Genomic DNA, 13,990 nt, shown 5'->3' on the forward strand with positions numbered 1-13,990 from the left:
AGCAAGACCCTCTTAAAGGGCTTCCCAGTGGTGTGCTAAAAAAATATACATCAACTCGTGGGGAGAACAATGGACTGTAGTGTTTGCTGACGCTTACGGTGTAAATACTCCTACCACGACTGATTACAGACTACCTGGAAAACAGCACTGAAGGACGAAGTGGGAAGGGACACACACAGCCCGTGCGAGGGGGCTCCAGCAACACCCTGGCTCCAGCCCGGAGGGGGGCTCTCCCGTAGGGAGAGAAAGGGCATAGCCATATTTCTCCATCTCCGTCAAGTTCCTAATGTCATCTCAGCATGATTACTGAGAAGTTCTAGGTCACCCATGACATCAGGGTCCTGAGCTTTCTTCCACCTCCTCAAAATATCTTCATGCCACCCCCTTCCTATTTCCCCCCTTCTGTGTGTCCCCCCCACCCACATCACGCAGCCCCTCATTTGCTTCTTCAATCCCCACCGGCTTCTCAACCCTCTTCTGCCTGCGGACACATGCTGCTCTTGGCTGTAAGCTTTCCCTTGACTCTGAACTTCTCCAGGCCGCAGAATAAACTTCCCTCATCATGCGCTAGCCACCTGCCAGAATGATCTGCCATCCTCTGAGATAGCTATGTAATTGAAAAGGATGGGTGCGAGCTCCCGACACAGCTTTAACTTCCTTCTAATCCAATGATCTTCAACAAAGTAAAACTGAGACAAAAAACAGCTGCACGCCTTCACACAAAGTCTGATGTGGATCCCTGAGAGATGAAAGAAATGCTAATTCGTAAACTCATGCATAAAGACGTTGTTTTGGTATTATATTTCTTAAGTACTGAAAAACATTTTAAAAAGTAGGCAAACGCAAGGCTACCCAAAGCCTTGGGACACAATCAAAGAGCAGCCTGCACACAGCTCTAGCCTGTCGGTGGCTTCTGGATGTCCAGGTCAGGCCTTCCTGACCGGGGCTTAAAGATCCTTAGCCCATCCCTAGTCTTTTCTCCGATAGCTCCCTTCGGGAGACTTCTGCCCTTGCCAAATGGGCTTTGTTCGGGCTACTGGACTTGCCAGGGAACTGTCCCCACCTCATTCCCCTGTGCGCCCTCCATACCTCTCCTCACCCTTCCAGCCACACGTCCCCATGTGGATGGACTCCTGCGGGGCTAAGAATCAAGCACTCCTACTTTCGTTCTTAAGTTATATTAACACTTTCTTGATTATTTAATTTTTGGGAAATTCTTATCTTCTCTCCCCAAAAACTTACTCTCCTTGCAGGCAGGGACATCTCCACAGTTTTTTGCAAACTGACTTATACATACTATAGGAATAAATACTCTTGGCTTGGCAGACTTCTAAACCTGAGAGCTGAGAGGGGGAAAAATTATTTTTTTAATGTGGATAAGGAATAAGGAAATAAGAAGGAAAAAAACATAAAGGAAAACCTGGTAAAATATGTGAAAGCTCCGCTCTCCGGGGTTCCTCATCACCACCCTGGATTTTTCCAGAAGGAAGTTGGAGATCTTTCCACCATCTGGTTCCCCACCTGGACTGAACTGGATTTCAAAGTATTTTCCCTGCAAGAAAGTTAGGGGTTTCCTTCAATGGTTGGTGAACAGAAACATGATGTTCCAGACAGGCTTTGAACGTAGCATATAATTCAAGGAAATTCATTAATGAAAGATACATTCTGAATTATTCCCAGCTCTGATCAAGACTTCCTCACTTCTTCCTATCAGACAATAACCAGGGCTTTTGTCCAGTCATACCATTCTGTATTGAGACAGAGAGAATCTATCCTTCCAGCCTGACTAAATAAGGATATGCTGTATTCTTTGCCCATTTCCCCATACCGTGGGTGCTTGCCTGCTCAGCCGGAAGCTGTCAAGAATGGGATAGAAAATCTCAAGGTTGCCTTGATCCAACAGGAGTGAACCCTATCAGTCTCTTTCAGGGAGAGCAAATTTTCCCACTGCCAGATGAATTTCCATGGCTTTGAGCAAAAAGCATGTCGTTTACCTTGGGATCATCTAGTGTTCTTATATAAAGTAAAAACACTTGATTTTAAACAATGTTCTTTCCAGCTAGTTGTGGGTATGCAGATTTTTGTTGCTGTTGTTGCTAATCATTTTCTTTTAAACTACTGCTCAGAAAGAACAAAAGAGAATAAAGCCCTGGGATTTAGCTGGAAAGGTGTCCAGGTTGTTAAGGAAATGACATTATTTTTCTCGCTGGAATCCGGTTGCTCTTCCATCCCTGGAAAGGGCCAGGAGCGTAAACATAGATGAAGGAAAAGATGAGAATGTGGGTGTTAGGGAGCGGTATGGCCTGGGGATGAACTGGCGAGCATGCCCGGCCTAGCTGCATTTCACATTTAAAAAAAAAAACTTTAATATTTTAAAACATTAAATATTTTTAAAATGTGTACGCTGATGAAATCCACCCATTTTAGGGCTGCCTCCTGCCCGGCGGCAAGTCTGGGACTAGAACCATAAACTCATTAAGGACAAGTAAAGCACATTTCAGGTTTTTCCTGCTGCCTACAGTATCCATCATCTCCCGGGTTCCTCCTAAGTCAACTGCATATTCCAGGTATCAGAAAGGCTACAAAGAAGGCCACCCTCTAATTGTCTGTGCATCTTATTCTGATGACTCCTCCCCAATTCCTCCAAATAAATCCCCAAACAAATACCAGAAGCACCAGACGGAGAGAAGAACCACTAATGACTGCTATCCCAAATCAGTGCTTCCTGAGAAGCGATGGCTGCACAAGATTCCCCATGCCTCCGGTTCTGATGACTATTCCTTCACCATCTTTTCCTTTTGGCACATTTTGGAGGGAACAGATCAGTGTCTGTCCATATGTACCCCCTACCCATTCCCCACCAATGTAGGGGTGGGAGTGAAACCAAACAGGACATCAAATCCAGGAAAGGCAGATGCAGGAAATGGCAAACTCTCAAGCACTTCCAGAAGTGGTTGAAAACTTTGGTTGCCCTGTTGCAAAGGCCCCCTCCTTTAAAAAAAAAAAAAAAATTATTTATTTATTTGAGAGACAGAGAAAGCAGGAGCAGAGAGAGCAGCAGAGGGAGAGGAAGAAGCAGACTTCCCATGGAGGAGGGAGCGTGATACAGGGCTCGATCCCAGGACCCTGGGATCATGACCTGAGCTGGAGGCAGATGCTTAAGTGACTGAGCCACCCAGGCGCCTCAGAGAAGTAAATCCAACTCTAGGGACTGGTACCCAAACCTGAGCAGTTTTAAAGAGCCTGAGTGATTTTTATATGTGGCTAAGGTGGAGAACCACTGTTCCAATAAATAGAAATGCTAATATACAGTTCAAGTTTATTATAGAAGAGTTAAAACCCTTAATAGGAGATCAAAAGTTTAGTTCTGTTGCAGAGCACCCTGGGGGAAAAGAGAAACTTGTGTAAAGAAAGGATGTTTTGGGGCACCTGGGTGGCTCAGTGGGTTAAAGCCTCTGCCTTCGGCTAGGGTCGAGATCCTGAGGTCCTGGGGTTGGGCCCTGCATCGGGCTCTCTGCTGGGCGGGGAGCCTGCTTCCTCCTCTCTCTCTGCCTACTTATAATCTCTCTCTGTCAGGTAAATAAATAAAATCTAAAAAAAAAAAAAAGGATTTTTCGTTTTCATAATTAAATGGAAAGAAACGTTGATTCTTGATAATGTTTTATTTCTCAAGCTAGGTGCTGAGTGCACTGGTGTTCACTGTATTATTTTTATTTTTTTATTTTTTTAAAGATTTTATTTATTTATTTGTCAGAGAGAGAGGAGCGAGAGCAAGCACAGGCAGACAGAGTGGCAAGCAGAGGCAGAGGGAGAAGCAGGCTCCCTGCCAAGCAAGGAGCCCGATGTGGGACTCGATCCCAGGACGCCGGGATCATGACCTGAGCTGAAGGCAGCTGCTTAACCAACTGAGCCACCCAGGCGTCCCCACTGTATTATTTTTAAATAGTGTTTGAAATATTTCACCATGTATTTCTTAAAACTGGAGAAGATTTGTTTAAGTGGAGCTATGTGAGTTTTTTTTTTTAATGTGAGTTTTTATGATTCATACAGCATGTCCATTTTTTAAGAGATTTTATTTTATTTAATTTTTTAAAAAGATTTTATTTATTTGACAGAGAGAAAGAGCGAGCACAAGCAGGGGGAGTGGCAGGCAAAGAGAGAGAGAGGAGAAGCAGGCTCTCCACTGAGCAGGGAGCCTGAAGCGGGACTCCATCTCAGAACTCTGGGAATCATGACCCGAGATGAAGGCAGTTGCTTAACCAACTGAGCCACCCAGGTGCCTTAGAGATTTTATTGTTATGTAATCACTACACCCAGTGTGGGGCTTGAACTCCTAACCCCAAGATCAAAAGCTGCATGCTCTACAGACCAAGCCAGCCAGGCACACCTGCATGTGCATTTTAAAAAGAGAAATTACCTATATTCCCACCCTGACACCCCTTCTACTGCCTCCCACTAAACAATCACTTGTTAACAGTGTATTCAAACCTTGATTTATAGACAACCTAGTTACCTTTTATATAATGCGCCTTTTAAAATAAAAATGAGACCAAATTACAAATATGATATTGTTTTATAACTTGTTGTTTTTTGAAATTTAACCATATATATGGATCTCTTTTAAAACAAGTCATTATTATTTTTTAAATTTATTTATTAATTATTTTTATTAACATATAATGTATTATTTGCCTCAGGGGTACAGGTCTGTGAGTCGTCAGGCAAAACAGATCATTATTAACAGGGAACTTAGATATAGTACCTATTCCTGGGTCAACGAAAATGAACAATAAAAACAAATTTTTTTTAAAGTGGGCACCTGGGTGTGGAGCCACAGTTCACAGTTCACAAGGCTTGAACTCACAACCCTGAGATCACGGCCTGAGCCAAGATCGGGAGTCAGGCGCTTAACTGACTGAGTCACCAGGTGCCTCTGAACATTTTAAATGTTGATAAAAATCACCAAATTGCTCTCCTGGGGGAATGTGTCAGGCTTCAACCAATAGTGTTTCTTCTCTGGTATTATCAAACTCCTTAATGTTTGCTCATCTGAGAGACAGAAAATGATATATGGCTTTAATTTACATTTCTCTCATTATTAATGGAAACATCTTTGGATGCCCCATCAGACATTACCTTGTGTGTGTGTGTGTGTGTGTGTGTGCACGCGCGTGCATGTGTGTGTGCACGTGAGTGTGTGTGTGCGCGTGTTCACACTCTTTCTCATCTTTTCATCAGGGTTACATGAAATTTTATAATTGGAAAAACTGTAAATGCTGGGTATTTTTGGTTTGTTTTATAAAAAATGACCGATGCACCCTCCTTGTCCAAGGATAAAGAATAATTTGTATTGGAGACATCAAAATACTGATTTAATTTTGCTCTCTAAAGAAGGCAAAAGGGAGGGGTGGGTAGCTAGAGAGTTGAATTTGGTCAAGTGCATTTTTACAGAGCAGACCGAGACAGACAATTAGGAAAGAAAGGTCAAGTGGAAAATTCATTCACATCTTCTTCTGTATTTCATTACCTAGCAACTTCTTCAGGATAATACAACCCGGGCATTGAGCAGAAAAATATGAGTGGTGAACGAATGAGTGAGTGGTGTGAACAGTACCGAACAGCAAGGAAACGGAGGGCAGTAAGCACAGACAGAACTCACCAGGCAATCTAACAATCACCACACGAGACCTTAGTAAGAATTCTCTTGGAAATAGAACCTTCCTTCCAAAATAGAAGGGTGAAAAAGAAATGATGCTTCTCCAAAATTCCCAGTATTTATTTTTAAATGGTCTGGAATCAGCCTCACAGATGGCTCCTTGAACGGTTTACCGCCAGACAGAATCTATGGTTGAGATAAGATATGAAATCTACATAAATCAAAGCCACCAGCCCAATACTCATTTCTTTGTAAATGTGGCTTTTTGTCAAGGGGAATATATTCATATGCTTCCTCGCCAGCTTTCCAATTCACCCCCTGAGGAGACACTCAGGCAGAAAATGTCTAAACGGGCATTCATGACCACGCATCTGGCTGACACTTCCATTGCCTTGGGTTAAGTGGAGGTTGGGAGACCATCGGACAGCCCAAGCCAAGCTGCTTTTGGACGTGATTATGTTACATGAACATATCTAAAACAAATACACAGAGCTCTTTGGGGTGGGTAGAAAACTGGCTCACCCTGGCAGACAGAGAGGAGGAAGGTTCTATCCAAGGTACAAGACTGAAGGGTCTGGTCCCTTCCACGTCCACTGCCCAGGTTCCAGGAAGCAAAAGCAAGACAAGAAGACCTGCAAATCTAACCGACTCATTTATTTGTCTGGGAAAGGAGGTGTTTTCTCCAAGGCACAAAGCAAACCCCTCTATGACCAACGCTGACACTTTTATCAATTTTTATTTTCCCTAGTCAGGCAAATCAAGTTGAAAACCGTTTTCAAAAATTATCTTCTAACCCGAGGCTCAAAAATAACTTCAGTTAAAGGGCAAATGGATGCCTGACAGCACAACGCTATAGGAAATGAAGAAGAGATTGAAAAGCTGATGATATGTGAAAAGCTCCCATTTCCTTGGGGATACCAGCCTTGAAGCAGGAATATCAACAACATCCATCAATCAGGCGACATTTTCCAAAACAGGGAAGAGACTTACAAATCGGCTGGAGTTATTGTTCCGGACGGTCTTGGCATTCCCGAAGGCCTCCAGGAGCGGGTTGGACTGCAGGATAATGTCCTTGACGTGCTGTCATGGAAGACAGGCCAGAGGTCAGGAAGGTATAAGCACCAACCAGGCAGCAAGAAACCACACTTTTCCCTAAGCATTCGGCTTCTGAAGGCAGTTCAGATGATGTCTCAAATCTACATGGTCCTGGGGTTTCTGGAAGATTAACACTTTCCTCTCAACAGACCTAAACTTGCTTGTGTGCTTTTGTCTTCCAACTCCCTTGACTTGATGCCTAATTCCTTGGAGCCAGGGCACCACCACCAGGAAAATGGGATCCACAGATATCCCAGGAGTGGGTTTCCAAATTGGATGGTGGGGCTTGACCTTGTGCTCACAGGCACGCTGAGAGTCACAACGGGAAGGTGAGCGAAGTAGGAAGGGGCAGCGAGATGTCAGTCTTTACTGTCCCTACCCCTTTTCCACCCAAATTCTCCACCTGCCTATCTCATCCCTACCCCCTCCCTCTTCATGGCCAGGGAGAGGTAGCCGAGAGGAAATGGAATAGTGTGTCCTCCCAGACAAGGTTGTGGGCACACAGGCCTATACTTCCCAAGCTCTCATGTTCATGAATCACCAAGGGATCTTGTTTAAATGTAGACGCAGACTCAGTAGGTCTGGGGCAAGGCCCGAGAGTCCGTATTCCTAACCAGCTCCCTGGTACTACTGGTCTTGCCAGAGTGGAGCCACGCTTGAAGCAGCAAGGGCCATCATCGGATGATATGGAACAACTCCTGGCCCGCTGAAGAGGAAGGATTTGGTTTTCAAACACCCCACTTCTGTGCCAGACTGAAAAGTGTGCAAAACACTCTATGGGTAAGACAGCTCAACAGATAGGAGTTGATGTTGGAGAGGTCTTTCAACAAGTGAGTCATTCCTTGTAGTTCTAATTATTCACATGCTATGGTTAAACATGTTCCAGAAATAACAAGTCTTTCGTTTATGCTCTTTAGCTACCGACTAATTTCAAGCCAAGAGCTCTGTATCATTGTCCTCATAGGAAAACAGGAAGAGAAAAGTCAACAATAAACGTCTGCAGTCTGGCCACTGGGTCGTGGTCTGTGGCAAACAGGACTAGATTAAGGCACTAATGACTAGTTAACTATGTAACAGCTAAAGTGGTTCCTTTAGCAACCTCCTGAACATTCAGAAGAGGAATAAGAATGGGAATTTCACTAACTGGGATATGTTGTTAGCAATGGCACCAAAGGCAAATTCTGGGTGGTCCCTCCATGGGGTCAAGTTCAAAGCTTAGAAACATCTTCCAAGCTGCCTACTCTCCTTTAAAAACTCATGGATTTATACAAACAATGCTTTCTTTGTAAAATTAATTATGACTTTGTGGCTCTTCATCAATCCTTGATATCTGTTACTGGATACCCTTTATTAACACTCGGCTTCTAATAGGGCCAGAACCAAAGAAAGGCTCTTCCTTGTCTCTTCCCTTTTTAAATTATTGACTTTTAAGGTGAGAATCCTTCTGCATCCATCCATCATCCATCCATCAACTATCAAGATGTCCAACAGAATTGTGTGGCATGCGGTCAGCATTTGCGGAAAAGGCCAAGAACAAAAATAAAGGTACAGCCCAGTCATAAAAGAACATCCTGAGTTGGTCTTCATGCGAACCTTCTAGGGACAAGGTGTGATCACAGGAATGGAGACAATCAAGTGGCACCACACCAACCTACGTTCTTGTGTCACATTCACTGTCCAACACTGAAGCCACGAGCCACGTGTTGCCTTGAGTTACAAGAAGGCTAATCACAAATAAGAGGTACTGTTAAGTATAGATTACATGCCGGATTGCAATGATTTAATATCAAAAAGAATGTAAAGTATCTCATTAGATTCTTGATACTGATTATATGCTGCAACGATCATGTTTGGGATATGCTGAGTTAAATACAATATATTTTTTAAATTAATTTCGCATGCTTCTTCTTACTTTTTAAAAATGTAGTCACTTGAAAATTCTAAATTATGTATGTGACTTGCGCCATCTTTCCCCTGGGCAGTGCTTCCCTAAATCTTCCTTTCATTGAGTGAATGAGGCCACTCTAAGGCCTTTTAGTATGTGAGAGGAATTCTGGATGCTGCCTGAAGCCTTCTGACCCAACAGGATACAGCGTGACGGAGAACCATTTAAACAGCAGACAGAACCACAGTGAAGAGAATTTTGATGTATCTTTTTAGAGCCTACAGATGACTGCACTTCTTCAATGACTCAGATTAAAACATTAATTTTTATGGGGAAATCCACCTGGGAGCATGAGTACCAGTAAGAAACTGTTCCCAGTGGTCTGGGCCAGTGATGGGCCCTATGCATTTGGGAGCCCTCTGTGGACCCTAGCCCACCTCCGCCATCATCCCCTGCTCTTTGGGGAGGGGGCTGCACTCATTCCTGCTGATGCCAATGCCGCTACCACGATGGGTCAAACGAAAGACAGATGACACTGTATCTTCCGTTCTCCATACTGCATGCTCAAACGAGCTGCCTCTCGGCCCATATTGTACTCCTCTCCTTTTTCACCTCCCCTGTGTCCTCATTCTTCTGGATCTTCCTGCCTTCCTAATGTTACCCTGTAACTTTTCCTACTTCCTTTCTTTCCCCCAAGCCCTCCCTCACTCTATTTTAAGATTTTTTGGAAATGTAGTCACATGTTCAAAATTTAAAAGATTCAAAAGGAGATAGGGCAGAGTGTGCCCTTCCCTTGGTCTCCCAGTTTCCCTCCATGAAGAACCCATTATCAGTTTCTTATCTGTCCTTTCAGAGGTATGTTCTACCTATCCAAACAAACAGGGAAATATGTTCTCTTATGCTCCTCAGATGGCAACACATTATACACAATGTTGTGAACCTTGCTTTTTGTAATTCATTGTTATCTTAGAGATCATGACCTATCAGTACGTGAGGCTTCATTTTTTATGGCTGTCTAATATTCTACTCTATCATGAACCATAAATTATTTCACCAGTCTCTGACTGATGAACCTTCAAATTGTTTCCAATCTTTTACACTACTAAAAAAAACTGTATCAAATAATTGTATCATTTTGCATTCATTTCAGAACATCTAAAGGATACATTCTCTTAAGCAGAATTGATGAATCAACGACTGTATACACATAAAGTTGACAGATTTTGCTGAAACGCCCTCCATAAAAGTATACTAGTTCATGCTCCTCCCCATAATGTACGAGAGGAACTATGTTCTTATATTTTTACCAACAAGGTGTTTAAAACACTACAAAATTTTTGCCATTCTGACAGTTAAGAAATAGTTCTTTGGTGAGGTTTTAATCTGCACCACCCTTGTTGCCAAGAAGGTGAGCATGCTTTCATGTTTTATGCATTGTCCCTTCATTTATTCCCTTTTGGGATTTTTGACCTTTTTTATTGATTTGTAAGAGCTTATTCTATATCGGGTATCTCCAACCCAAGCTATTTCTTTACAGATTTCAAGCTTCTTGGTTACAGAAGTTGATTGGTTATATGTCTTTTCTGTGGGAAAAAAAAAATATTTTTTTTAAACGGCAAACAGAGACTTTTACATTTCACGTAAGATGGGGCCTCAAAATGGGCCATGTTGCTAACTCACCTGGACTTTGGGACCTCCTCCAGATACTCTAGAGATGTAACTCATGATGTACTTGGCAGCCACTGTCTTTCCAGCACCACTTTCTCCACTGAGAAAAGAAAGACATAATTACCCACCCAGTAAGCAGATCACAGCCCATTCCCTCTCCCCAACCAACCAACCAAACAAACAAACAAAAAACAAGAAAAGAAATCAAGCATCAAGGTATTCAGTAATAAATGCACAGTGCTGGCTGAGAAAGGCAAATTCGTGCCAGGATCACGTCAGCTCCCTGACTTGTATGAGAAACACCAACCACCTTGTAGACCAAGATCTTGAAAACGATCATGTCAGAATAGACAATGAGGCATTCTAAATGCCCAATAATGGAGAACATGATTAGGAAGATTATGGGATATTGGAAAGATGGAATAGTAGACGGAAATTACAACTGACAGGAAGATTGCAACCTTAGGGGGAAAAAAGCATAGGAAGTCATGTTGAGTGAAATAAATCAGATAAAGTTCTATATGAAAACATGGTTGCAAAATGTAAAGAAAAAAAAAAAACATTGGGGGAAGACTAGAACTACCACAAAATATTTGCAGAGGTTCTGGTAAAGTGAAAGATACCACGGAAGACTCCTTTCAGTTCATTTGATTTCCCAAGCTTTTAGTAAAGCATGTATTACTTCTATAATTAAAAAATAATAAATCCGCGGCCTTCGGCCCAGGTCATGATCTCAGGGTCCTGGGATCGAGCCTCGCATCAGGCTCTCTGCTCAGTGGGGAGCCTGCTCCCCCCCCCCCACCTGACTCTGCCTACTTGTGATCTCTCTCTCTCTGTCAAATAAATAAATAAAATCTTTTAAAAATAAATAAATAAATAAAAAGAAACCGTAGGCTCTCTCAGGTTTCAAACTGTGTGCCCTGAAGTGGTGTAAGCAACTTTATTTTAGAAGTTCTAAAATTAAATGATGAGGCAATATTTATCACATCCTGCATAACAAAGACTACCTTCCGTTTGGTGGCCTCACTGCATGGGGAAACCCTTTTGTTAACAGTGTATAGTCTGCTCTTCAAAATACTCATTCTTCCTTCAAAATCCCCTCCAACTGATGATGACCTCAGCTCACAATGCGCTTAAGTCAGTCCGATTTCTCATCTCTCTATTGGTTTCCTTTGTGTTATCAATGGCTTGGTTACTCAAGACAAGAGGAAACGTCTGCTTAGGGTACAACCAAGCCAGGTGACCCCTAGCTTCAAAAGGACACCGAAATAAATTTGGAAATCATTTGATATTTTGAAAGAAAACAAACAAAAAGATGAAGGTAGCCATCAGAGCAAAACTCAGAACTTGGTGAATTTCCTTGATGTAATACACGTTTAATTAGAGCGATTAGAGGGGAGAATAAGGGAAAAATCCTCTTTGAGGGGCTCTGAGTCCATCAGTGTGACTCATTCACCATCCCAGCACTCAGAGTTCCCAGCTTGCAGGTCACGTGAATAGGGAAAACAAACTGAAATTCCCTAAGACGTGGTGGCAAGAAGAAAACCAGCAAGTCTGGGAGGAAATGGCGCCCTGTTCGTAGGGGACATGCTTACTCCCAGGCACAAGTAGGTATAGCAAATATTTCAGGTCTATGAGGAAATGATCTGTTAAACGGTCCATGTAATTAAATAATTTTATATGCAAGATCCAGGGTCAAAACATGCGCTCTTGTTCACTTGAAGCATAGGTTTTGTTGACAAATGAAACTCCATTTTGTAATGTTATAAATAATGTGCATAGTCAAGAATACTGAAAGTCCCAAAGTGCAAAGGTACAACCACCCAATCTAATAATCACATAGGCATTTATAATAACTAGAAAATCACGTGGCAACATACAAAAGACTGCAGCTGAGGCTAATGGCAACATAAGCAGAAGACAATGTATCTATAATGTGATCACAACTAGGTAAAACAACTCCCCACTGAGCAGAAAGCCCCATGCAGACCCTGATCACAGGACCCTGAGATCATGACCCGAGCCAAAGGCAGATGCTTAATGACTGAGCCACCCAGGCATCCCAAGAAAAAGAAATGTTTCTGACTTGCGTCACCTGGGTGGCTCAGCAGGTTGAGTGTCCGATTCTTGATTTTGGTGAAGGTCATGATGTTGGGGTCATGATAGTGAGCCCCACATTGGACTCTACGCTCACAGTGGAGTCTGCTTAAGTGCAGTCTCTCCCTCTGCCCCTCCACCTGTGCTTGTGTGCTCGTTTTCTCTCTCTCTCTTTCTCTCTCTCTCTCATAAATAAATAAATAAATCTTTCCAAAAAAAAAAAAAAAAGAAATATTTCTGACTTATTGAAGGGCTGATATATATAGATGATTCCTTTTTCTTTGGATGTGATTCCTCTTAATTGCTTAAATTTTTGATAGGTAATTACTTACACATTTCAGATTCTTTTTTATTTTTAAGATTTTACCCATTATTTGACAGAGGTCACAATTAGGCAGAGAGGCAGGCAGAGAGAGAGAGGCTTCCCGCTGAGCAGAGAGCCTGATGCGGGGCTTGATCCCAGGACCCTGGGATCCTGTCCTAAGCCAAAGGCAGAGGCTTTAACCCACTGAGCCATCCAGGCGCCCCATACATTTCAGATTTTTAAAGACAGCATTTCTATTTAAAGTGGAACCACACATCTCAGTGATAATCAACACTGATCAATTTCTCTATTCTTCAGCTTCCTTTATCAGGATGAGTAAACATATTTTCATGTTCAGAATTCCTTGAAGCAAGCTGTGTGTGTGTGTGTGTATGTGTGTGTGTGTGTGTAAGAAAGAGAGAGAAAAGGAAAAGCAACAAATCCTATTAGAATTATGAAATAAAAGTATAGTGATTCCCCCATTGTATCTTTGGTTAATAGTGTGATCAGACATGAACTATTTTATTTCTTTGGTTGGAAGCAAAAGAACAGAAGAATAATGAAACATAATTCATTTCATGTATTAAAATAAGTATGCCAAGTCCAATAATAGAACACTGACATTCTAGTAATTGTGATATTTTTCAGAAGCTTTAAAATAATTAGTTCTGGCTGAACATTGACTGGAAATTTCATTTCTTGGTTTCCATTTACAAACACTTTAAAACAAAGTTCTATTGATCAGAGGCTGATAATTTGCTGAGAATATGGTACAATAATAGAATGTTACATAATTATTTGAAGCTTACAGTATATACAACCATAACTACACTGGCCCTTTGGGGATGGAAAAATATTATTTCTTCCTCTGGACTAAAACGCAAGTTAGAAGAATGTAAGGCATCAGACATTATACAGCGTGCCTAAAATTATTTGCTTTGCATCTCACTGCAGTTAGGGAATTTGCTTTGCTCATGGTTATAGGCAGTCTTTCTTAATTCAATTGCCTTCACTTAACTTCTAACGTGGACAAAAAAATATGCTGCAAGTATATGTGCTTTATATCAGAAAAATGACGCAGGGGTCCCTAAATCTAGCAGTGTACCAGACCCTCAAAGTACTTTTAAAATGCTCATGTTGGGGCTCCTCTGCTGACCTGCCTCCAATCCCAGTCTCCAAGGACAGGACCTAGAAATAAGATTTTTTAACTAACTCCGCAGTTCTTATATAACTGGCTGGGAACCAGCCAAGCAAATTTAAAACAAAGTCAAGACAGACTTCATAG

At 42.1% G+C, this 13,990-nt stretch overlaps 1 protein-coding gene across 1 annotated transcript in view; it reads right to left on the reverse strand.

The window, feature by feature from the left end:
- MYO1E (myosin IE) overlaps nt 1-13,990 on the reverse strand; it is a 195,758-nt gene that overhangs the window by 68,504 nt on the left and 113,264 nt on the right. The window contains exons 6-8 of the mRNA XM_032342703.1: nt 10,317-10,404; nt 6,647-6,736; nt 1,421-1,552 (exon numbers count right to left, since the gene is read on the reverse strand). Of these exons, the coding sequence (XP_032198594.1) occupies nt 1,421-1,552; nt 6,647-6,736; nt 10,317-10,404 (310 nt within the window). The remainder of the gene's footprint in view (nt 1-1,420; nt 1,553-6,646; nt 6,737-10,316; nt 10,405-13,990) is intronic.

Source organism: Mustela erminea, chromosome 5, assembly GCF_009829155.1.
Source record: "Mustela erminea isolate mMusErm1 chromosome 5, mMusErm1.Pri, whole genome shotgun sequence".
In the NCBI taxonomy this organism is placed as follows: domain Eukaryota; kingdom Metazoa; phylum Chordata; class Mammalia; order Carnivora; family Mustelidae; genus Mustela; species Mustela erminea.